General features: G+C 48.8%; 1 protein-coding gene across 1 annotated transcript in view; it reads left to right on the top strand.

Annotated features, from left to right (window-relative positions):
• Window positions 1–23,906, top strand: part of LOC146196520 (cationic amino acid transporter 2-like) — a 98,787-nt gene extending 74,881 nt beyond the window's left edge. The window contains exons 2-6 of the mRNA XM_084598272.1: window positions 11,070–11,278; window positions 12,446–12,682; window positions 13,122–14,271; window positions 18,282–18,542; window positions 19,684–23,906. Coding sequence (XP_084454398.1) covers window positions 11,070–11,278; window positions 12,446–12,682; window positions 13,122–14,271; window positions 18,282–18,514 — 1,829 coding nt within the window. The 3' untranslated portion in view covers window positions 18,515–18,542; window positions 19,684–23,906. The remainder of the gene's footprint in view (window positions 1–11,069; window positions 11,279–12,445; window positions 12,683–13,121; window positions 14,272–18,281; window positions 18,543–19,683) is intronic.
• The last annotated feature ends 1,377 nt before the right edge of the window (window positions 23,907–25,283 follow it).

Consider the following 25,283-nt stretch of genomic DNA (forward strand, 5'->3'; position numbering starts at 1 on the left):
TTCTCGTCTTTTGGGGCAGCGCGCTGGGGGCTATGATCCACATTTCTTTTCACCACAATCCTTCTCATCAATAATTTTATCCTTCCATCCTTCCCTTTAAAAATGTATTCATCCATTCTCCCGTCATTCCTTTTTCTGCAAAACCTGCACCGGAGAAATGCGAAAGCGTAAGCATTGTTGCTGCTGCTGTTGCGACGCCAGAGGCGTCATTTTTTGTCCCCTTCATTTATTCAGCTACAGATGAAGGTTCCGCCTTCTAGGGAACGGATGCGCGAGCCGTAGTCTCGCCCGACCAGTGAAATACTCGCAGTCTGTATAGAAACACCGGTTTATTGCGGGTCAAAAAAAAAGCGCTTTGTAACGATACAACATCGGACGCTACTGTGAAATAAAACATGCAGTTGAGCCTCGCGACAGCGCTAGGCTATGATTATCAACAAAGGGGTCAGTGCTTCTATGCGACAGACAAGACACACTGGGGTGCGAATAGAGCGAAGCGACACGGCGAAAGGCATCCGAGTGGCATAAGAGTCATTGCTTCTCTACATGGCAGCACCTCACACAAAACGCCTAACCCATCTCAGAAGGCACCGCTTCCGTATTTATCCTGATGAGGCTCCGCTCCACCATATGAGTACATTAGTACCCCTCGTGCCACTCGTCGACAGCGCGACCGCGCCCAGCTGAGCTCCCGCCAAAAACCCAATGTTCTTGCATTTCGCCCCCGTTGTCAAGACACTGCCGCGTCGAGCACATGTCACCCGCCGCGATAAACTTTGTACATGCGTTGTTGCGCTGCCTTCCATAGTTTATTCTAACGTGTCACCAAAAATATCAGATTGAGGCTCCGTTTCAACAACTCTACAGACCCTAACAATAGTCGACAGCACTCAAGACCTCTCACTATAGCAACCCCTAACTCTTCAGGATAGTTCATATATACACTGATTCAATACAGCCTATACGCGCCATCCATACCGGTCGCTTTACTGATTAACTACAGGATGATCTACACAAAATTCTTACCAAACTACGTCCCAACACTGTCACAATGAGGTAGATTCTTGGTTACGCTGAAATTCCAGGCAATGAGGTACTGCATCGCCTTGCGCGCGAACTTCAGCACCGGGCGCCTGGGACTCCCTGTCCTTATCCACCCACGTGGGACGCTACTCTTCACTACAAGAAAGAAATAAATCTTCACTATGACAAAATTAGGGAAACTCTTCGTAAACTTCCTCTTCCGGATAAATCCCTCACTACTACGCAAATACGCATACTTAGACGCATACAACTAAATACACTCCTTACTCCTGCCCGATCGTTTTTATCCCGCATCAGACATTCTCCTGCATGCCCGTATTGTGCTGAACCTTATGCTAACTTAGAACACTGCATGTTTCCTCCCTGTTGCTATTCAGTCACCTTACTTTCCACACCCTTCGCCTCCAACGTGGTGGGATTGGTAAACACCACCGTGTTGGCTTGGTTAGCCTGTGACCAGCTGAAAGACAGTTGGCCTTGGTCACCCTGGCCTAGGACATTCTCGACGCTTAATACTGCGTTTCATTAGTTTTTCCTCCTTCTCCTCCTCACTAGTGTCCACCGGCATAAAGCTCAGTGCTGCTTTGGCACAGTATTAACAGCCAATCACTAGATTCATTCAAACTATGTTATCCTAGTGGACCAACGTATTTCGTATTTGGCGTTATATAATTGGTTTATGGGAAAATAAAGGCACAGTAGCTGTCACAATTTTTTCCGTTTCCGTGGATGCCTACCTGAACCGCGCTCTAAGAGAACGGAAGGAGTTGGGTGCGAACGCGGAAAGAGAGAAAGAGGTAGTGAAGGCCTACCAAGTAATTTTGACTACCTGGGGATCCTTCATATGCACTGATATCGCACAGCCCATAGACGCCTCTTCGTTTCGTCTCCATCGAAACTCAGCCGCGACGGTCGGGTCCGACCACGAATACTTAGTACAGTAGTCGGACATCTTAACCACTGCGCCATCGTGGCAGAGTGGTTAAGATGATTGGGACAGGTAGGCCACCGCCGCTTGCGGCGGGGACTAGCCTGCCACCGAATTTTTATCTGTTGTAGGCCGTCATTTCACCCGCCACCGCTTTGGTGGTGGACGACGGCTGTTGCGGCGCGCGTCTTTCTCCCCCTCTTCTTTTCCTTTCTTCTCTATTTTCTCTCTTCTGTCCGCACGAAGCAGCGGAGGTGGCTCAGCTACAGAGCCAGTAGCAGGCCCGTGCATTTACTTTTCCTTCTACCTACAGCCACAACAACATTGCGGCAGGGCTCGCGTTTGGAATTGCAGCACATTAGACGGCAATTGACTCTGGCTGTCCTTGGGACATGTCTACCCATGCGCTGGAGCAGTGGACAGGCGCTCGACTGCTGTATCCTAAGGTGGTGTATCGAATTCCGGCCGCGGCGAGCACGTTTCTATGGAGGCGCGAAAAAGCTTGCAAGGTTTCAGTGTTCTGTGTGATGTCAGTACGCGTTAAAGAACCCCCAAGTGGTCGAAATTTCCGGAGCCCTCCACTACGGCGTTCCACATCCTTAGTCGCTTTATTAAGTTAGTCTCTATAAACAAAACCAATAAATAATAATATAATAATTGGTCCACAGGAAAGGAAAGGCGCAGTATCTGTCACACTTGTAGTTGTGGACGCCTGAACCGCGCTGTAAGGGAAGGGAGGAAGGGGGAGTGAAAGTGGATAGAGAGAAAGAGGAGCTGTAGTGGAGGGCTACGGAGTAATTTGGACCACCTGGGGATCTTTAACGTGCGCTGACATCGCACAGCACACGGATGCCTCTTCGTTTAGCCTCCGTCGAAACGCAGCCAACATATCTGAATTCATTCACATTCTGCACCGTCGCACTTAACATCCGGACAGCGTCGTACGTGCAGTAAGTTTACACATTTAGTAGTTTCGAAAAGCTTGTACCCCAGTACATTGAGAAACATCTTAAGTGCAGGCGACATGTACGGCTTTGTCATACAAAATAAATTGTACATTGGTTTGTGGGAAACGAAAGTCGCTGAAGTGTCAAAGTTCTCGGGGGACCGTAAGAAAAAGAAGGAAGGTTGGGGTGAAAAAGAAAGGTGGAAAGAGATGATTTAGTGAAGGGCTGCAAATACTTTCGACCGCCTGCGCGTAGCCTGCGTGGCAGGCTTCATGCGCGATGGCTTTTCTGACCAATACCAGATGCGCGGACACGTTTTGCGTCCACGCTCTGCCTTTTCTTGTACATCCAATGGTGGTTTGCGCGCTGTCTAGGCATCACACAAAAGGTCAGAAGGCTCGCACCGTAACGCCGTGAACTCGGGATTTATTTCATTAGCCTTACAATATACCCTTCGACGACTCACCCAAGCCCGTCGGAGACAGCAAATGACACTTGTAATCACTGACGCCATAAGGTAAAAGGCCGAACTGGCAGCGAGGGACGCCGCCGACGGGACCCCCTTCCGCGTATCGCACGTCTTTACCCATTGTTAGGGGGCCGCTAATTGAAACCAGGGAAAAGGCTGGAGTACTGGCCGGCCAAGCACAAATGCAAGCGGCTGCGTTTATCGGAGACGGTCAGCGAACTTTATGCGCTCTGCCACAGCTGGGGAAATTTGTGTTGTGTTTATTGCCGGGTTGCAGCCTTTTCCGACTAGTTCCGGCGAGCGAGTGTCTCCGTACTCCAGAGCGTTCGGAGAAGTATAAGAGGTTCTTTTTTCTGTGCATGTGCAAAGCGACTAGTTAGTCGGAGTCAGGTCTCGGGTCTAAAATAGAGCGAAAATCACCATCCGGTCGCTATTCGGATGCTCTGCTCCGAACATATCGCGCACCCGTTTGTATACTACTGACTGTTTTGCTATTTCGTATTGGTTCTATTTCTAATTTTAAATTATGATTTGGCCCTATCTCTAACAAAGTAAGTTAAATTAATGTTACTTACCAAGCGTATTGGTCACGTTCTACAATGAAACGGAGCTACAATCCCGCAGCGCCGGCTACACCTTTCAATAAATGGCACACCTTTTTACGCTTCGTCACAATATATTGCGCAGCATGGAGACGCCTTCACGTTTCGCCTCCATCGAAACGCTGCCGCCGCGGTAGGGTTCAAACTTGGTCACTCCTGTTCTGTACCTGCAATGTCTCTGTCAAGGCCAGGAGTAGCATGCTAGGCTTACCACCAGGCAGACATCTCCTGTTGCCATTAAAATATATATCTCTCTCTGTCAAGGCTAGGCCAACATTATAAAGGTTTCTGCGCTACTATTGTGTGTTGTGTTGTTCCGACTGCAGGAAGGGAAAAAAAAGGAAAATGCACGGGACTGCCAACTGGCTCTAGCCAAGCCACCACCGCTGACTTGTGCGGACAGAGAATTGAAAGAGATAAAGGAACAAGAATGAAAAAGGCGTGCGTCGCAACAGCCGTCGTACGCCACCGAAGCGGCGACGAGTGCAATGACGGCATGCACAACCGATACAAAACCACTGATGGAAAAGGAGCCTTCGCGGCAAAGGGCGAAGGCCCCTAGGTTTCTAGCCCTGGAGGGTCAAGAGTAGACACCCAGTATTCCGAATTCAGTGACGTGTATAGAGCAATGTGCCTCCTCAGTCCATTCCTTTGAATGGACTGCGTCTATTGTAAATTTTAGGTGAATACACAGTAACGCTAATTTCATACACAATATCGACACATGTTAATAGCTGAACTTCTCGTCAAATTTTATCTTCAGCTTCTAGTGCGAGAAAGATTCAAGTGTTGTCAAGGCAGCTCAAAGAGTAGCATCTTGCTTTATAATTGACATATCACAGGTTTTTTTTTTTTTTTTTTTAGTTGACACCTGCTGCGTAATGCAGTTCTGTTGTAAATATTGTGCTGGTAAAATCACACAAGAAAGAAAGACTAAGTAAATGGACGGGCGCCCTCTCTCGGGTAACTGTATTTACTGCGCTTTACACAGAACTCAAATCATCTTGATCGCCATTTTCCCTTTTCTTTAGTAGCCAATCACTATACACACATCGTGTTTGGCTTCCCACGCTTGTACGAAGTGAAGCTCTCTCGTCGGACAGGCAAATAACGGGGCGGCATGTTCTTGAAAAGTCGCAGGGCAGCGCTCCGCAAATGGAGGAGGTGCACCAGCTGCGTAGTCCACGAAAGTCAGCGAAAGGTCATTTGCGCTCTAACGTGAGGTTTCACGCTGGAGCCGTTCGTCACCGGGCGCCCCATGGAGCGTGTTTTCGGCCCTGTGGCCCACGGAGACGCCACTTCCGCACAGCGCCACCCTGTCCACATTTGGCTCACCGCGATGTTCCGAGAGTGACGTCATTGCGGCATTAGGGGTAGCCGAGCAAGCGTTGTCCTGGCGTTGTTGGCGTGCTGGTCGGTCACCTTGTTTCGAGACGCTATGTAACTTCGCATATGCTCGTAGCTCTGTTTGGCCCCGCGGTGGTTGGTGGGCGAATAGGTCAGGACCTAAGCGCAGTCCTAGATGGAAACGGCCAGCCCGGCAACGATCACGTAAAGACCCGCACGTTAGTCGGGCATCGCTGGAAGGTTCACCAGCGTGTGCAGCTCGCCGACCGTGCGTCCTCCCGTTGTGACGTCGCCGGGCCAGGGCGTGCCGCCTGGTGATGTAGACGCAGCGTGGAAGGGCTGCGGTGGAAGGCCCAGCCGCCGCCATCACGGACGCTTCTTCTTGTTCTTCTTCGTTAGCTTCTTCTTTTAGTCGAACCTCCACGTAGAAAAGTGACGTTCACGTTGCGTTTGACTTGACGGTGCTCGACCAGAATTGAAATTTATTGGCATCAGCCTCAATACCAAAGGGGTTTATTAAAAGCCACCTGTACCTTTCTTTGCGCACAATCCCTCGTTAGGACGTGCGGCGCCTTATCACTTAAAATTGTTAAATGCGCTCAATGGATCGCCGGAACAGCGAACAAGGGCGAAAGATTGCCGAGCGTCGACTGACAAGGAGGAAAACAAAGAAAACATCACTTAGTCACCGCCTTCTCTTACTCACTAAGGTGTGCGTTTTTAAGTGAAATAAATGGGTCGCTGTTACCACATCCTGCAAATTTGATGCCAACTTCGCTGTTGTTCCCTGAGCGGGAAATTTAGTTGAACATGGCAGGTGGGGGTACGCTCGGCTCCTCCATTTTTTGCAGGCTGTGTTTTATGCGAAGCTTGTTTGCATTATGTATATGAATGGCATAGCGTTATGGCCCTGTTCCATAGAACACCCGGCGTCGGCATTATGAGAAGAAAAACACAGGTATGGTTTTGGCAGGTGGTAGTTGGCAGGTGACATGGCCCTATATTGACATATCGTCGGACGCTGTGACGTCACGGGATCACATGCTAAGGCGAGAATAGACAGACACTATCAAATCGGGCTTCGCCTTTGAGATGCGAGGGTGAATTCGGAATCATTCCGGGACCTTTCGATCCCGAGTTAGGCTTGCTGCCCGTAGGCAATGCAGACGCATGCATACAGCTTGGTTGAAAAGGGACTTTGAACATGTTGGGTGGTCTCTCACATACTATGGCAGCGTACGAATGCATGGTAATAAACATGTCTGAGATAACCGAGGCACAAACAGAGGACTAAAGATTAAGCGAGTGAATGGGCGCGAACAGAAATGATTTACATTTCCAAATGTCTTGTTCTAATCTTATGTCACTATGTATGATGCCCATTGGAATGCAACTTTTGCCACTCCTGAAATGTTCTCCCTGAGCATTTCACGATGGAGCAATGACAGCTCTAATGCGAAAGGTTAGAAGCTCCATGAATGCGAAAACAGTTCACTGCGTGTATGAAGACCCAAACACCTTTCAGATTGCAAGCGCCACCTGCCGTTGTTGGCACACAAATGATTCAAGTGCCACGGTTGCTACGTGCCAAAATGACGAGGAAAATCTCTCCTTTCCTTTAGTATAAGATAGGGGAGAGATGAAAGGATCGCATATACCGAAATAATGAAATGTAACGAAAAACTTTGATATAGCAAAAGCCCTTATTCTAATCATCATCATGTATAAAAGGAATCCAAAGGCTTATGCGTTCGCAATTTCTCCGCACTGATCAAGTTGATCGCCTGAACTCTTTAATGTGAGCTGTATAGGACAGTAAGGACAGGACGAAATGAGGTAAATAAAAATGTGTCTGCGACAATTCTTGCTCAATAACGCTGCCGTCTCTTTAAAGTAGCTGTTCGTGCTTTTTGTGAATAAACATTCCACCAACAATTTTTGCCTGTGCAGAGCGCGCTCGCGCGGCTCCTCGCTGCCATTGACTTCACTGGTCACGTACCATGGTTCAGTCGTCACACATGACCGATCGCGAACGTTGTCTCCGTCACGTCATAGAATTATGGCACCTATGACGTTGGTTACGCGTCCACAGTAGGCCGCTAACAGCTTCGATGTCGAAAAGTGTGTCTTAAACTTTCAGAGAACGAATTGCACGCGATGTTTCTTACCGATAGCTTTAAACATAATCCGTAAATGGCAGTTTTACGCGCTTGCAAACACGCATTTAAGATCTGTTATGGGGCAAAAGAAAACAGAGAAACGATCGCGTACCAGTTGCTAGCCTTCCCGCCTTAGAAACAGCGAGAATAACTTTTATTCCGCAGCTTTCCTTCCCTCCCCTCCGTGGTATTCTTTATTTTTTGACAGATGCTTTTTCATTGTTCTCTCGCGCAATAGCTTGCACGACTCAGAAAAGCGCCAGCTGCACTTATACAAGTCTTGCACTCCCACGTGTCGCCTCGGTGCGCTGAACCTCGAGTGACAGCAGGCGCTAGAGTTCAAACACCTGCTCTACTTTGAGGCATGAAACCGCAGACAGCTGACCTACTTACGAGTGAGTAGCGTGGAAGGCGACACCTACGTGCCGTGTGAGGTCAGGGACAATACGTGATGTATATATCAGGCAGAGTATAAATCATCTGCTGTACCGTAGCGCCGTTTACAAACAAGCTGCTCAACGTAGTTATGTGCGATGACTTTTCCTACTGAAAAATCTTTTTTTTTTTTGCATTATTTCTGCTTGTCAAGCGACAGTACATTCGTCATCCCTCGTACCTGTTGTTACGTTCGTGGAAACACCATCATGTGCTCTGTTACGATCGCCGAAAGTCGGCAGCTTGTATCGAAGAATTTGTTTTCGTTTGCTTGTCTTTTCACTTTCTCTGTGCTAATATACAAGAATGCGTGCAATTAAGGCAAGGTATACATATCGAAGCGCAGAATATAACGTGCATTGCCTAGAAAGATAGGTAGACGATCGAAAACTAGAGGCGAATTTGTGAACTACTGGAGGGGCTGTTGGAAAGAAAAGATGGTGTGAAGACAGGCCACCTCAAATCCGCAGTTGTCGAAAACTGATTGGTTGTATTTTCGTCCTGCAATTTCCCCAATGGGTTCAACCATCTCGCCTCGATTGCTGCTTTGCTTTGCAACCCTATGTTCCGGCCAGCTAAGGAGGAAGAAGCCAATTAGGCCTGACACAGCTTGACAGGTGCACATTGTCTCATAACGAGAAGCATTCCAGCATCCTGCACGTCAGAAATCGCAATGTGGGAGCACATTTTCTGCTTTAAAATCTATTAGTTCCGCCATTGCACAGGCTTGCAGTATTGTCGATGACTCTGGCGAAAGCTGCGACGATTCTAACTGTACGTCTGTTAGGTTGCAAATTGTAACGTGTAATAAAGGAGCTTTTCAAAACTGTTTTAATCGAATGTTATAATTGTATAAGCGAGTTGAAGCTATGATACATTTAACAGGTTATAGGAAAAGAAACGGTGCAGCATGTACCTCACTATCCGTGGGCTCCTGAATTACGCCATGATGGGAGGTACGAAGAAGAAAGCAAAAACAAAAAAGAAGACAAAGGGTCGTCGTGGTAGACGAACATTTTGGTTCATGGCCCCTTTTTCCCAAGCATTTCACCCCAGAAGAGCCGAGCACCAAGCCGAGGGAAATCTTGTACCCATTGGAAACCGGTGGGTACCCGGCGGCACTGGGGGTCGAACCCCGTACCTCCCGAATGCGAGGCGGATGCTCTACCACGGCTGCGGATTTATTATAGCGCAGTTCTACTCTTCTTACTGCAACTCCCAAGGTCGCTCACTTAGACGTTTGACCTTGAGCCGCCGGAGCGGGCTAGTGTTCTTGTACATGCTTCCTGTGGGAGCACCTACAGGAACACTAGAGCGGGCCTAAAGCGAATGCTCCTGCCTACACCAAGCCCGGCTTCTTCGTCTTCCTCGTTCGTAACACTACCCGGGGCCACCGAGCAATCATAATAATCGTGGTTACCGAGGCTATCAGCTGTGATACCACTTCACAAAGTGGGGAGAGGAGTTAATAACTGCTTCTTCGGCACCGGCGCTTGGTTGCTCAGTCTCGCCATAGTGGAGGTGCATGCCGGCCCGAGTGCGTCAACGCTTCGGCGCAAGCGTCAGGCTGAGTCTCATCATTCAGCTGATATAGCTTGCCAAGAAGTAGCAGCGAAGAGAAAGATTGATCAGTTCGAGGCAGAAAACGACGGAGAGTGAGAAGCTGACATGGAGAAGAAACGCCAGTGTGATCGTGTAGCCATGCTTAACGAAGCTTACGCTCGGGTAACTAGATTTAACCGAGATAAATATTGGTAATTTTTTCTACCATCTTGGCCCATTATTACCAGCTCACATCGCACAGCACAGGGGTCCATTTTTTGTTTCACCTTCATCCGCATGCGACCGCCAAAGCCGAACTGCTGAGCCTCGATCCTCGGACTCGTACATTTCAGTTGTGCAGCTGTAACTGTACAGATGAACAGCTGTCATGTAACTAGACACTTTTTCAGCCATTAAAACGCTTAGCGACTGATATGATGTGCTAAGCAGAAATCTAAAAAAATTGCAGTTTCACAAGCGTAAACCAATGGCCGCAGCCGCAGTCGCTGCTGCCGCTTCGATCTTGGCTCGCTTCTGCGCTTGGTAAGCTTCTCGGCAATGGGCTAGTCTGGCTTTACGTTTCTCGGTGGTCTCGGCAGCCTTTCTGCCACGACTGGAATCTGTCTTTAGCGAGATGGTGTACGCGTATGGCCAATTTACATAGGTTAAATGCAGGATTGGCGCAGATGGAACTTTATGAAGACGACAGTGTTCGCTGCACAGCGCGAGAGTGTTTTGCAGTCGGAACTTAATGGAGACGACGATGTTTACTGCACAGCGCGAGAATGTGTTGCCGTTTTACACGAGGCGTGAACGGCTGTGTGATAGGTGCTCTGAGCAGCTTCACCCAGCGTTAAATAGCAGAAATATTGTTACGAATAGAGCGCTAATAAAGCCCGCTACTCTCGTTGCTTCCATGGCGCATTGGGTTAACACTTCTGAGCCGAAATTCTGTTTAACTAGATTACAGAAAACCTGTGAGTAAAAAAGTTGCGAGACCCTACCGTTGAGAGATCGCAATTCGTAGCGCCGTAGCAAGTGCTCTCGAGCTTGGGCACGACGATGAAGATGGTATTTGCTGCAAAGCGCGACATGAAATAACATGCGGCGCGCGAATACGTGGCGCCATCTGTGGAATGCATGGGGTACTAGCTGTAGGAATAACGCAGAATAACGCGAAACTCGCAAATGAAAGCTGTAGAGCAAATGCACTAAAGATATCGTCATCTTTACGCTCGGTATTGCGGGTAATACGCCGGGTGTCGCATAATTAATTCACTTCCAGTTACCGTGATACCATGGTTGGTGCACGTGAGAGCCACCTTCAACAACTGAGAGGTGACAAAATGAAGAGAGAGGTACAGAGGTTGCTGCTTTCCCCTTGCAGGGGAGAGGTGAGAGACAAAATACTAGGATATAAGGAAAGAATGGGACTTTTATAGAAACGTGGATATAACGAATGGCTCGGATATAACGAAAGTCCTTAAAGTAGATCTCATACTTCATAAGCGAGGTTGAGATTGTATATGTTCTCGCATTTGCTCTTCGGTAGTCAAACTGATGGCTCTAATTATTTTTTTTCTCTACCTTGACCAGGTCTGTGCCTGATCGAGCTGGTGACATGGCAGCGCCCCTGTCCGGACTCTCTATACGCCTGCCTCTACCGGTGGGCGGGTGAAGCGGCTGCTTTCGCTGCTGGTTGGCTCTCCCTCCTGCACCAGGGGGCAGCAGTGGCCTGTGTGGCCCGGCTACAGAGCAGCGCCATCGACGCGCTCAGCGGAGGAGCACTGGCCAGGGCCTGGCAGGTAACACCGGGCGTTGTTGTGATGCAATTTAGAACGGTGATCTTTGTACAGTTTTGGTATTGCATTGTAGCGGCAACTAATTTGACAAACCGCCAAACACAAGCTTCTGGTACTACGTTGATAGTTACGGCAAGAAAATATTTTCCAAAGAATAAGCTTGAAGAAACGATATTCGGATACAACTCATCAGCAGCAACCGCCACACTATCCCTCTCAGAAAACAAACTAGTCCTCTATTGAGGCTTTTCTCCTTACCTAGCTAGATTAAAAGCTAACCATCAGATTAAATAATTAGCTCAATAATTTTGGTGTCTCTGGATTGTTTGATATAATGAACAATATAAAAAACTGGTTCTGTTTATTATTCACATGCCGCTCATCACTGCCCATAATTACAAAGTACTGTTTCTTTTTAACTTGTATTATTCGATAGGTGAAGTCAAGTCAAAGCACGTTTTGAGCTAGGAGGCGCACCGGAAAATTACGGGCTGTGGACTGATTAACGGACTCGAAAGGGTCATTTGATCCACATATGTACTGTCGAGCAAGTGTCATTACGACTTTTCAAAGAAGAGCCTGGAATGAATAGCACAAGAAACAAAATTGCTTGTCACCTACTGCTATTGTTTTTCATCGCGACAAATCTGCCCCTGGTAAAACTGTACATAACACTTGCATACTGCCACCACTGATTCGAGGGTGCGGAACTCTGAGGTAACGAAAGAAGTCGAAATCAGACTAAGATCAGCGCTGTGGATCGTGTTAAAGAAAATGAACAGAATAAGGTTTGCCAACGCAAACGGAGCAATATAAACCAGCGAACACAGTGAAATCTATAAAACTTGAGGGCAATCTATGGTAACGAAGCGGACTTGGGTATCGGTATTGGAAAACAGATAGTCAGTACTTATAGACATGGTAACACAGCAAACTCTAAGGAAAGGGGAGCGTATTGAGAGGTCGCAGAGGGCCAGGGGCAGAAGCTTACAAAATTTTCTGTCGCTAGACTTGTCCAACTGTCACAGGCATTGGCCCTGCAGTGTAGTTAACCTAACTAGTGACGGTGGCTGTGGTGCTCATAATGTTCTGCAGCACCCGGAACTCGTAAATATTCTCGTTATGCCTTCTTTTGCTTCCCTGATCACGTACGCTGCCCTGTTGGCGCAGGCCCTCGGCTCGTACGACCCGGTGGCCCTGGCTCTCGGCCTTGTGGCGGCCTCGGTGGCTGCGGCGCCCCGTCTTCTGTCCTCCCGCGAGCCCACGTGGTTGGGCATGGCGCTGATAGGCTTGTCTCTGCTGGCGGCACTGTTCTTCGTTGCCATGGGATCCGTGGGAGCCACAGCGGCGCCGGGAAACTCGTGGAGCTTCGCCATGCTCGTGCTCAGCGACAGCGCGCCCACAGGAGTGAGTTTACGTGTATGCTTATACTGCTTCTCGCGCGGTCAGCACTGCGGGCGAGACTGGTGTACCTAGACCGCACAGTTTCGGTGGCTTCCGTTAGACGTCACCGTCGAAGGCATTTGCACGAGATGTACTTGGAAAATGTGACATTAGATTTTGAGATTTTACTAAAACATGAAGTGACCGACAGTTGAGATGGACATAGATCGAACCTTCGACACAATACCAGTCCCCCTCTTGTAATAGTAGCTGTCATTGCCTCATCTTGAAGTAGCGTATAGGAGAGCTGTCTTTACGCAACATGAACTGCGGTACTCCCTCCTTTCAATTGGACTTTTTAAACGGCAACAGGGGACGGAAAGGCCTAAATTTCGTTTTTACCGAGTGACATGAAGGCAGTTCCGCTGGAATAACTTCCCTCACCGGATCTGCTTCTGCGCAGCTCCTCTCCGGCGCGGCCCTATGCACGTACGCCTTCATCGGGCCGCACACAGCGCTGCGGCGTGCCCCAGACAGCCCGCAGCCGTGGCGGGACCTTCCCCTGGCGCTGGGTCTAAGCACGGCGCTCACCTTCTTGCTCACTTTTGCCATGGCCGTCGTTGTCACCATCCAGGCGAGACACGACACCGCCCGACCGCTGGCCGCCATGCTGGCCTCCTGCTCAGCCGAGTGGGCCGGAACTGCCATGAGTGCTGCCTCCCTCCTGGCGCTCATCGGACTGGCCCTCTACGGCCTGCTCCCTTTGGGAGGCGCCGTACGCTCGCTAGCCGCCGACGGTCTTCTCTTCCGCGGTCTCGCCAAGACATCGACCGCAGGCAGGCCCGTGGGCTCCATCCTGGCAGCGGGAGCACTCGCTTCTTTCGCCGCCCTTGTGGCGCCCGTCCCGAAGCTCCTGGGACTGATGGCCGTCGGGCCTCTGGCTCTGAATGCGGCCGTCTGCGTTGCTTTGTTGCTGGCCCGCTATCATCCGGCAAGCCGCACTGCCTACGACCTGATCCGCGACGAGTCGCCGCCGGGTAAAGACGACTCGACCACAGGATCGGCAGGCGGAGGAGGAGGCAGCGGTGGTGGGTGCAGCTCCGGACCGGCGTCGTCGACGACTTCTCCCTCTTCCTCGGCTTCGTCTTCGTCCGAGGATGAGGAGGACATCGACGCCCTGGTTCGCGAGTACCGCGAGCGACTGCGCGTTGCGGCGCTCACCGACGGTCTGCTGGCTGGAAGCGGCGGCGCATCCTTGCGAGAGCCCACGTCGGCGACGGCGCGCCGCTCGGACATGGCCGTCTCCGGCGTAGTGGTGGCACTGGTCATCCTCTCTGTGGCCATGGAGGTTGGCTCGAGGCTCGAGGGCCGCGCGGCCTCCGTTTGCGCGGTCATATCGACGTTGAGCGCGGTGGCGGTGGCTGCTCTGCTGGTGCTTCTGTCGCGGCAGCCTCAGGCCCAGCTGGGCCCCAGCCTCCTGCACGGGGGCGGGGCCGCCTTCCGCGTTCCCATGGTCCCCTGGCTGCCGTGCATTGGGGCATTCCTCAACATTTGCCTCCTGGTCGACCTACTCGTCTCGGCATGGCTTGTATTCGTCTGCTGGCTGGCCATAGGTACATGGAATGCTCTCGCGCGTAAAGCTGACAAGCAAAACTAATACCCCATAGAGCAAAAATTTAAAAATAAGTGATTTAGTGTGCAGGCGCATCGCTTTCACTTTGATCACAAAGACATTATCTATGTTATCGATGAGCAGTAACGAGTAGGCAAACCTATTCATTCGTAATGCTAGCTTCCGCAGCGAGGTCTGCGCGTGGGTTGCGAAACATCATAATCTTCAGCGACCGGACTATAACCACTGCAAGGAGAAGGCCTCTACCATATCCTTCCAATTAAGCGGGTTCTGTGCCAAGTGCATCCATCTGATCCCCACAAACTCGCAGGTGCGTCTCTACGGACGCACCTGCGAGGCCATAATCAACAATAAACTGTGCACGAGTGTAGGTCGTATTTCTAAAAGACGAAGTGGGGCAGCGGTGGCGTAGCGGTAGAACATCCGCCTCGCATGCAAGAGGACCGGGGTTCAAATCCCGGTGCCGCGCAATTCTCCACCGGATGAAAAAAAAAAAAAAAATCCGCGTGTCGATGGAATTGCATATACAGGTTTGGGGTGCGACCTGATGCCGGTGAACACCTCCGGCAACGCACTCCCTCACCAGAACAGGAGTTGGCCACCCTGGTGCAGTAATTGGCCACAACCTCCTATGATAAGCTCCATAAAACCCCGGCCCTCAGTCACCAGCGGCTGCGGAACAACTGACCACGGCGGCGGTCAGACCTGTGACGCAGCAGGGGGTGCTAAGAAAGCCTGGCTCCGCTGGACAGGCCGCCATTGGAAACTAACCCTGGCAACGTTTAATGCTAGAACTCTAGCTAGTGAAGCTAGTTTAGCAGTGCTGTTAGAGGAACTAGAGGGCATGAAATGGGATGTCATAGGGCTTAGTGAGGTTAGGAGGCCGAATGAGGCATATACTGTACTGAAGGATGGGCATGTACTGTGTTATCGAGGTTTACCAGAAAGGCGACAACTAGGAGTAGGTTTCCTTGTCAATAAGCATATAGCGGGTAATATAGATGAATTCTATAGTATTAATGAGAGGGTTGCAGGCATCGTAATTAGACTTAATAAACGGTATAAACTGAAGGTTGTACAGGCCTATGCACCTACATGTAGTTATGATGACCAAGCAGTTGAAAGCTTCTATGAAGATGTAGAATCGGCAATGCGAAAAGTAAAGACGCAGTATACTGTACTAATGGGCGACTTCAATGCCAAGGTAGGGAAAAAACAGGCAGGAGACAAGGCAGTAGGTGACTATGGCATTAGTTCTAGGAATAGCAGAGGGGAGTTACTAGTTGAGTTTGCAGAGCGCAATAACTTACGAATCATGAATACCTTCTTCAGCAAAAGGAAGAACCGAAAATGGACATGGAAAAGTCCTAATGGAGAGACTAAAAATGAAATCGACTTCATAATGTGTTCAACCCCCGCCATTGTGCAGGATGTAGAGGTAATCGGGAAAGTTCAATGTAGTGACCACAGGATGGTGAGGTCCCGAATTAACCTAAATCTGAAGAAGGAACGCAATAGATTAGTAAGAAAGAAACCCATCAACGAATTAGCGGTGAGGGGGAGGGCAGAAGAATTCAGGATCTCGCTACAGAATAGGTATTCAGCTCTAACTGAGGATGGCGACATTACCCTAGAGGCAAGGAACAATAATTTCAGAGATATCATTACTGAGTGCGCGGTAGAAGTAGGCGGTAGGATAGTTAGAGAGGATACCGGTAAGCTGTCTAAGGAGACGAAAGATTTGATTAAGAAACGGCAGAGTATGAAAGCTTCCAATCCAACAGACCAGATCGAATTGGCCGAGATATCAAAGATAATCAATAAGCGCAAGGTGGCCGATATAAGGAAGTATAACATGGAGAAAATTGAGCATGCTGTAAAGAACGGGGGAAGCCTTAAAGCGGTAAAGAAGAAATTGGGCATAGGCAAAAACCAGATGTATGCGATAAGGGACAAGGCGGGCAACGTCATCACTAATATGGACAAGATAGTCAAAGTAGCCGAGGAGTTCTATACAGATCTCTACAGTAGCCAAAGTAGTCAGGACCGTAATGAGATTGGCGGTAGGGAAAAACAGTCAGACGTTCCACCAGTGACGAAGGACGAGGTCAAGAAAGCACTAGAAACTATGAAAAGGGGGAAATCAGCTGGAGAGGATCAGATAACTACAGATTTGCTGAAGGACGGGGGGGATATCGTGCTAGAAAAACTGGCCACCCTGTATACGCAGTGCCTGGTGTCATCGACGGTACCGGAAGCATGGAAGAATGCAAACATTATCCTCATTCACAAGAAAGGGGACTCTAAGGACCTTAAAAATTACAGACCAATCAGCTTACTGTCTGTTACGTATAAGGTATTTACTAAGGTAATCGCTAATAGAATCAGGACAACCTTAGACTGCAATCAAGCAAAGGATCAAGCAGGGTTTCGGAAACGGTACTCTACTATCGATCATATCCATACCATCAATCAGGTGATAGAAAAATGCTCGGAATATAACCAGCCCTTATACATAGCATTCATTGATTACGAAAAAGCATTTGACTCAGTTGAAACCTCGGCGGTGATGCAGGCATTGCGAAATCAGGGGGTAGACGAGCCGTACGTGAAAGTGCTGGAAGATATATATAGTGGCTGCACAGCAACCATAGTTCTACATAAAGAAAGCAACAAAATTCCCATAAAGAAAGGTGTTAGGCAAGGAGACACAATCTCCCCAGTACTATTCACAGCTTGTTTAGAGGAAGTATTCAGAGACTTGGAATGGGAGCAGTTAGGGATAAGGGTAGATGGAGAATACCTCAGTAATCTGCGATTTGCTGATGACATTGCCTTGCTAAGCAACTCGGGAGATGAACTGCAAATAATGATTGATGACCTAGACAGGAAAAGTAGAAAGGTAGGCTTGAAAATCAATATGCAGAAGACTAAGGTAATGTTCAACAGCCTCGGGAAGGAACAGGAGTTTACATTAGGTAGCGAAATACTGGAAGTAGTAGGCGAATATATCTACTTAGGACAGGTAGTAACCGCAGATCCGGATCATGAAAAGGAAATAACAAGAAGAATAAGATTGGGATGGAGCGCATTTGGCAAGCACTCGCAGATTATGACTAGCAGCTTACCGGTATCGCTCAAGAGGAAAGTATACAACAGTTGCATCTTGCCTGTACTCACCTATGGGGCTGAAACGTGGAGGCTAACCAAGAGAGTTCTACTTAAGTTGAGGACAACCCAGAGGGCTATGGAACGAAAAATGGTAGGGGTAACATTAAGAGATAGAAAGCGTGCAGAGTGGGTCAGAGAAATAACTCAAGTTAACGACATTCTAGTGGAAATTAAGAAGAAGAAATGGACATGGGCAGGACATGTAGTGCGAAGAGAGGATAACCGATGGTCGCTGAGGGTAACAAACTGGATTCCAAGGGAAGGAAAGCGTAGCAGGGGGCGGCAGAAAGTTAGGTGGGCGGATGAGATTAAGAAGTTCGCAGGGGTCAAGTGGATGCAGCTAGCACAGAACCGGGTTAAGTGGAGAGATATGGGAGAGGCCTTCGCCCTGCAGTGGGTATAATCAGGCTGATGATGATGATGATGATGATGATGTGCCAAGTGCATCCATCTGATCCCCACAAACTTCTTAAACTCATCCACCCACCTAGCTTTCTGCCACCACTGCTACGCCTGCCTTCCTTTGAAATCCACTCTGTGACCCTTATGGGCCGTCGGTTACTTGCCTTCGCATTACAAGACGTGTTCATACGCATGTCGAGAAACGAAATGAGCACGAAGTGTGAACTGCTGCTTCAGAACACTGAGTATTTCGTCACAAAAATTTCGCTCACTTTTCCCGTCTCGTGACGTAGCGTCAATTCCGAAATATTTTACGCAGGATCACTCCCACTAAGGATCGGCTAGGATATCTTTCTCTAACATTCCGCTGTTGATTCCTCTGCTCTCTATACACCCTCCAACCCCTCTCCACCGCAGGCGTGGCCCTGTACCTGCTGTACGGCATCCACAGCTCGACGGCCGCTTCGGAAATACCGCTGCCTTCGGCGCCCGCGGTGGGATCTCCGCGGCAACCGTCGCCCAAGATCTCGCTGCAGCCCCTGGCGCTGCAGCCGCACAGCATCGTGTCACACATCGTGCCGTCGCATCGGAACCACCCGGGCAGCCAGCGGAGGCTGGCCGAGCTGGACACTGTCTTCATCCAACACTGATAAGGACCAGCTACCATCAACACGAATGGTCAGTACGCAGAACAACCAGAAAACTCCTGGGGCGTGCATTACATATCTGTGGTCACCGTAAGGATTCTGAGCTACATTTCTTGTTTGGCGAAACAATTTGTATTCTTTTGTGATACAGGCTCGTGACCAATTGTCATCTACATTCGATGCGTTTTACAAAGATACGATTCCATGAAAGTGCGGTTCGGATAGCTGCAGACATGAGTAGTTTGGACTATATTTTACAATTTAACAACACTGCCATCAATTATGCCTATACGGTCTTCTCTTTCTTGGTGTAAGCGCGAAATTTTCACACCGAAGATAGTAAACCATGGACCTGTCTGGTCCAAAGAACCGTCCAAACTTTATATTAAAGGAGTAATTACTCATTAACATTCACCTAAGCGTAGCCATACTGCTACAAAAGAAAGCTGTAGAACTTTCTCAGAAACTTCGTAGTTAAAGAAAAATTCGTCCTGGTCTGGGAATGGATGTCAATTACTCCTTTGTTACAAATCTACTCCACCTTGGGGGATTCCCCTAAACACTTGACCGTCCAAACTTTGAACTTTATTTCAGTACAGTGCTCTGAGCAAACAATTATACAGCTCGACAGGGAAAGTATTAGTGTTTTGGATTTCCCCAGCATAGCACTGACGGTACACGTCCGCGTGGACGACCTTGGAGACAGTCATTTTCTGATGGGACGTAACTGGGCCATACTTTCTCCATTTTATCGAACAGACTGACGCATTATTTTCCGCCCTGAATTAAACTACAGAGCTAGTCTATAGAATTACGTGCTAGTCAATGTTCACGCTCTTCGACTTTTTGCGAACAGGGCAAAAATACCGACGCGCATTCAAGATCCCTGTGAGAGACAGCACAGGGCTAAGGAATGTTTCTAAACTCGCGTATGGCTGCACAATTTCCCCATTCTATCTTTATTTTACACACAAAGCCAACCCAGCAGCCGTTGGCATGTGACTATACACATCAAACTTAAGCACTATAGTTCTTGGTACAGCACTTATTACTCGACTGCCGTCATACTAGACTAAGTTGTTTTATTTGACAGAAGAAATTGTTTGTGAACAGATGATCCGCTGCCCCACTAAACACGTACACCTTTTCTGTCTGTTTCTCTCTTCGCGCAGAGCACGAAACAAGCCGGCCTACAGCGTTACGGGATGGGAGCTAGAGCGTCCAGCCTGCTTGTGAAATCGTCCTCTGAAAAATCGTCTCCGCGACCGTTGCTTGGACATCCCCAGATGCCGCTCCAGAAAGGGAAGAAAGAGAAGCGAGTGACGTTCACGACTGCCTCTGACCAGCAATAACCACGAAAAGCGTGGGGGATGAAGAGGGAAAGGAGGTCAGCCTCTTGTTCCCATTCTTCCCAGTCGCGACAGCGCCGTCCGTCCGCCGTGGCCGTCCTCGATGCACAGCTGCCGCCGTTTTCTCAGTGCGCGTTCTCGGTGTGACAACCCGCTCTAGTGTCCCTGACACGCTGACAGGTCGTTAAAGTTACGAGACAAACAGTGCCGTTGAAAAATAGGGGCGCAGGTGCGGGACACGTCTTTTCGGGGACAGAAGTGCAGTGACCCTTTTTCCGCAGATGCGGGACAATGTTTGTGGCGAAAGACTTGTCTGGTGAAAAATTTCATCCAACGAAAGCGCAGTCGGAAACTGGCGAATAACTAACTACCACTAGCGCCCACCTGAGCATAGTCGTACAGCTACAGGGGACAGCTTTCAAAGGCAGTCTGAGAAATATTCGTCCTGGCCCGACGCTCGAACCGTGGGCCACAGCAGCACCCGCGTCCTCCACCAGGGCGCAGCCGCATGTCCAAGCGCTGGTGAATGTTGATTATAATTACTAGCTTGCTCGAGCTATAATCTGCTCTAGGGATTTCCTATGAAACGAATTAAAAGAAACATGATCTCGTAATGACTGATATATCAAAAACATTAATGAAGACTTCGCAGAGTCGGGAACTTAAAACTGGTTGTTAGCCCTGTCTTGTGAGTCACAATCCGGCTTTTTCACAAAATGTGGTGCCCTCTGGGAGTGGTTGAAAACGGTGTGTGTTCTTGACTGCTATCGCCATCTATCGCATGCGCATGTCACGTATATTAACTACACATGGCCTCCGAGATCAGTCACTGCTCCGGCGATTGCGGAGGCCAAAAAACTGCGCATGCGCAGCTGGGGTTGGTGGTTTGTTTTCAACCAGGGGAGAGGCGCGCATGTGCACAGCGGCTTTCTGAAAAAGGCGGATTTCTTCCAGGTATCATCTGCGCTGATCTTATTCCAGTTGGCCTACAGATGGCGCTTGCTGCCTGTGACGATCTATACCCTACCCTCAAATCGAGTACATCACCTCTTTATCGCGCAGGGCTACACAAGACACCGCCAATACCCACTTCGTTCGACTTAACGAAATTCTGACATCATTTGCAGAGAGTAGAGACCTTTAACACAACTTAATTATAAGATTTTGACCATTGACACCTGCATCTGGACACATCAATAAGAGTGCGAAGGATGAGCTAGAACTGCCGATTTGGCCTGTGTATGATTTTTTTGTGTTTAGTTTTTAGCATAACATAACAACCATTTACTTCATGTCGGTAGCAAATCGTGAAACCATAAAATAGGCAAAGTGCAGTCGTGCAAAGAAAAAGCTGTTTTCCAGGGCGAACACTGCGAACTTATGCACTGGAGATGTTTTCGCGATGTTAACCACAGTTTCACGAGATTTTGCCACTAGAACTCTAGGCCGTGGATGCGCCTTTGGACACCGCAGTGATGTGAACGGTAGAAAGTTTGAAAACAATTACATAGTGCGAAAACTGACGAATACTTTAGTCGGTCATTTTAATCACCTAAGCGAAACAAGACGTTCTTAAGCTGCTTAGAATTATTGGGCAGTCGAATAAGGCGAATTCACGCGCACAGTGTTTACGTTGGCACGTCGCAAGAGGGAATAAATGTAGCAAAGGTATGTTTCGCCATAGCTGAAAAGATTGCGTTGCGCGCCGAACGCATTCACAACAGTAAGCGCGGAGAAAACTCTCAGAGGAATTTCCCACTTTCTCCGTCGTTCAAAGCGGCATAGCGGTTCACTCGCCAAATTGCTTCCGGTGGTAAAGCCGCAGCAGCCGCTAAAGTCGGCACCTGAATCAACAACACCTCCCTCAAAACAGGCCGAGAAAATTACATTCGCCCCTTCTCGGCATTATCACGTTGCGATCGCGAACCAAATTTCGAACTAGTCTCTGCAGCAGAGACCCAAATCTTTCTGTGTAAAAAAAGTGACAATTGCTTGGAAAGTTACGAAATCGATTCCTGTGACAAAGCACCCGATGTTCGCGCTCGGTTACTGGGTAACGGCGATGAAATTCCTTCGAACACTTGCTGCAAAGGAAGAGAATGCGAATTATAAAGGGAACGGGGAATGTGTGGTGATTTTCTTCGTGTCAAGGCTCCCGGGTATACTATATGGGGCACACGCTGTCGCCTTTGATTAAAACCGCGTTCTTAGACTCTTACAAAGCCAAAGAAACGCAAGAAGCAGACAAGAAACTGGAATAATTTTTTTGCTTTCGTCCACTTTTCAAACGATAGCCATTCGGCCTAGTCTGTTTTTGTCCTGAATACCTTCACTATCTCGATTTGCAATTACGCGAAACATAAATCCGTATGTTGAACGAAACTTTCGAAAATTCAAAAAACAGGAAAGGGAGCAAAGTAGGACGCCACACGCCTTTTTCGCTGCGGTCTCTTTCGCGCCCCCGCATAAAAGGTAGGGACGTCGCCCGCGGGGAGAACCGACATTTTGCGCAAGAGATTCGCGCACGTCGTGCACCCTACAAAAAGGAAGGAACAAAAATGAGATCTGCTATACGATTGGTCCCTCCAGCTGACCGCTCGCTTGCTATATGGCCCGATTCCTCTGCTGCTGGGCTGATCCCATAGGAACGATCTGGCAGAAAAAACACCGGCGTGGTCTGAACGAACCCGTGAGCGTCCGATATGGGGAAGGGGACACGGCTGTACGGTAACGGCAGCCCGCCCGCGGGTCGATTTCGCGTTGAAGCGATTCCAAGCACGCCGAGTTCCATTCCTCGTGGCGCCCGGAGGACTATACTTCGTGAAACGTATCCTCATCTCCTCCTCCTCCTCCTCCTCCTCCTCCTCCTCCTCCTCCTCCTTTGTCCTCTCTTTTTTATCCTCCTCCTCCTTTGTCTTCTCTTTGTTTAATTTTTGTATCGACTTCACTGAACGTGACATATCGTCTTGGAGCCGGTAGAGGATTCGCCTGACGCATGAATTTCCAATTTCTTTCAGTAGTTTTTTTTTTTTTTTTTTTTCAGTAGTTTTTTCCCAAGGCCGGACAGAAAAAGGTCACGCTCTTCTTCGAAACCTATTTTCTTTTTTTTTTTAAGGGTGGAAGCGGCAGGGCAGGAACAATTCATTCTACCGCTGCCGTTACATCCGCCACCCATTGTCTTAAGGCTTCCAATCTTTTCTTTCTTTGCTCATTTCCTCGGGCGATATTGCTGCTTTTCTGAACTTCCTCCGCTTTCCTCCTCCCCTTCATTCAGCCTCTTCCACCGCCTCGCACCATTCGCTAACCCTTATAAACCTGCGTTTGATCTATGGCATGCGTACATTCAACTCCGCCGAGGAGGCGGGTAACTTCAATTTCAATCTACATAAGGAACGTCTTGTCTGAAAGGACCTTGTCTTCTTCTCTAATGCAGCTGTGTATCCGAATGTCAACGCTCTATACGACGTCAACGTTCCTCCATATCTCTCTCTCTTTCCCTTCACTGTGCGCGCTATGGTTCGCGAGTTCTCCTCCATCGCCGGCGGCCTGTATAATCAGACAGTTTCCGAAGGCTCATGATTATGGGACACGAGCTCTCCGTTATTCGGTTCGCGTTCAAGCCGTTGTTTATGGCAAGAGTTACTGCGTTTTCTCTCTCTCTCTCTCTCTCGCTCTCGTTTGACTGTTTTACTGATGCTTTTCGGTTCTAGCTCGGAGTCCGCCCATATTCTGAACTCAAAACGCAGCCCTCTCGTCGAGTAAATTTCAGCCGGAGTGTCTATCACTGAACGGTTGTGTACGCAGTGCAATGCGGAGAGGGGGGGGGGGGGGGGGGGTATAATTTGTTTTCCTTTAAATTCAGATCGAACGCAAGCCTTTCGCGCGCATAGAGCAAGACAGGTGAAAGAAGAGGCAGGGACTTTGGCTAGCCATAACCACCTACCCAAGCGGCAGAGAGATATAGTGAATGGAGATAAACAAGCGCTGACAACTCATTGTATGTCCATATATCGAGATCATAGTCTTGGGTCCCGTCGTACGCTACATGGCAACTCCAATGGGTCAAACTGGTCGTCGGCAGAGCCGGTTCTGCGTAATATTCGCACACCAGCTTCAAAAGCCGGATGGAATAAAGTGAAGAACCAGACAGACAGGCGTTCCTGCGTCCCTGGGAGTTGCATTGTTTATGCCAAAGCCTTCGGGTAGTGACGTCATGGAGGTATGGCCGCAAAGCCTCGCAAATCCGTCCGTCCCGAATAACAAGAGATAGCAGCGGCATGATCCGCCCTTCGCTTCTTCCGATCTCCGAAGTAACAAATTCAGAGGTAATTCGAACAGGCGGAATTATACCCATGGCCTTTTTGTAACGACTACCACTGTTGCCGTCGTCTTACCAGGAGAGTTCTGTCGTACTCATCTTCTCTCCTTTAAAAGCTTCAGCTTCAGACATGCTTCATGGATCACTATATTCGTGTAGCAGAGGGATGTTGGCCAGAGGGATGCCCCTTTTTTCCACAACGCAGCTGTGTCTTGCAAGTTGTCTTTATTGGTGCCACTCTGATATCGGTGTAAAAAGCACCGACACTTACGAACAGCTGCCAAATAGCGACGTCCACATGGCATGCAGCTCCCCCACATTACAAACCGCGCTGTACGAATGACTTCTGAGAATGGCGGGAAACCGCGATGTCAAGGAAGATCCTTACTGCAAGCTCTACTTGACATCTGCGTCAACGTCAATCTCTGCAAAAGTGACAAAACGCGAAGAAATGACAAGAAACTCTAAACGTACAGCATTGCTTCTTTGTAAAAAACCGCTGAGGTAGCTCAAGCGTCTCACCTAATGAGTTATGGTAGATATCCGATGTTATGTTAACCTCACTTAGCTAGGCGAAATGCCGAAAAGATTCCGCAGAACGACAACAGCATGGTATCTTTCTCCTCTTCGCCAGAAAGTATTTTCAAACCTTCCCTCTCACAGGCTACCCCCTTTATCCAACAACGTCCACCCCTCTTTACTCACCATTGTTGGCTGTTTCAATTGTACATTGCTAGCGATTTCAAATAAGATAAGATGGAAAAAAAAGTTTAAAAACACGCGCTTATATGATATTTATTGAACCTTGTTTAGAGAGTTACTTAACAACACCAGACCTTAATTGACTTCGGATGACAATCTGCACGAGCTTGAGGCTGCACGGACACAGAATTTGTTCGGTTTAGCGTGTAGACGGGGATAGGAAAAGGGTTAGAGGTGTAGGAGTTAACAGGGTGGGAGAGGCGTGTGTCTGGCAGTTTCTCCCTCGAGTTCCTAGGGACTCAAAAGTCTCCCCACGCACTCTTTAAGTTCAAAGTCCAAAACAGCAGCATCACATAACACAAACATGGAATCCTCATTCAGATTCGTTGCAGGCGCGTACTAC

This window comes from Amblyomma maculatum, chromosome 3, assembly GCF_055883805.1.
Source record: "Amblyomma maculatum isolate TAMU_Amacu chromosome 3, ASM5588380v1, whole genome shotgun sequence".
NCBI lineage: Eukaryota > Metazoa > Arthropoda > Arachnida > Ixodida > Ixodidae > Amblyomma > Amblyomma maculatum.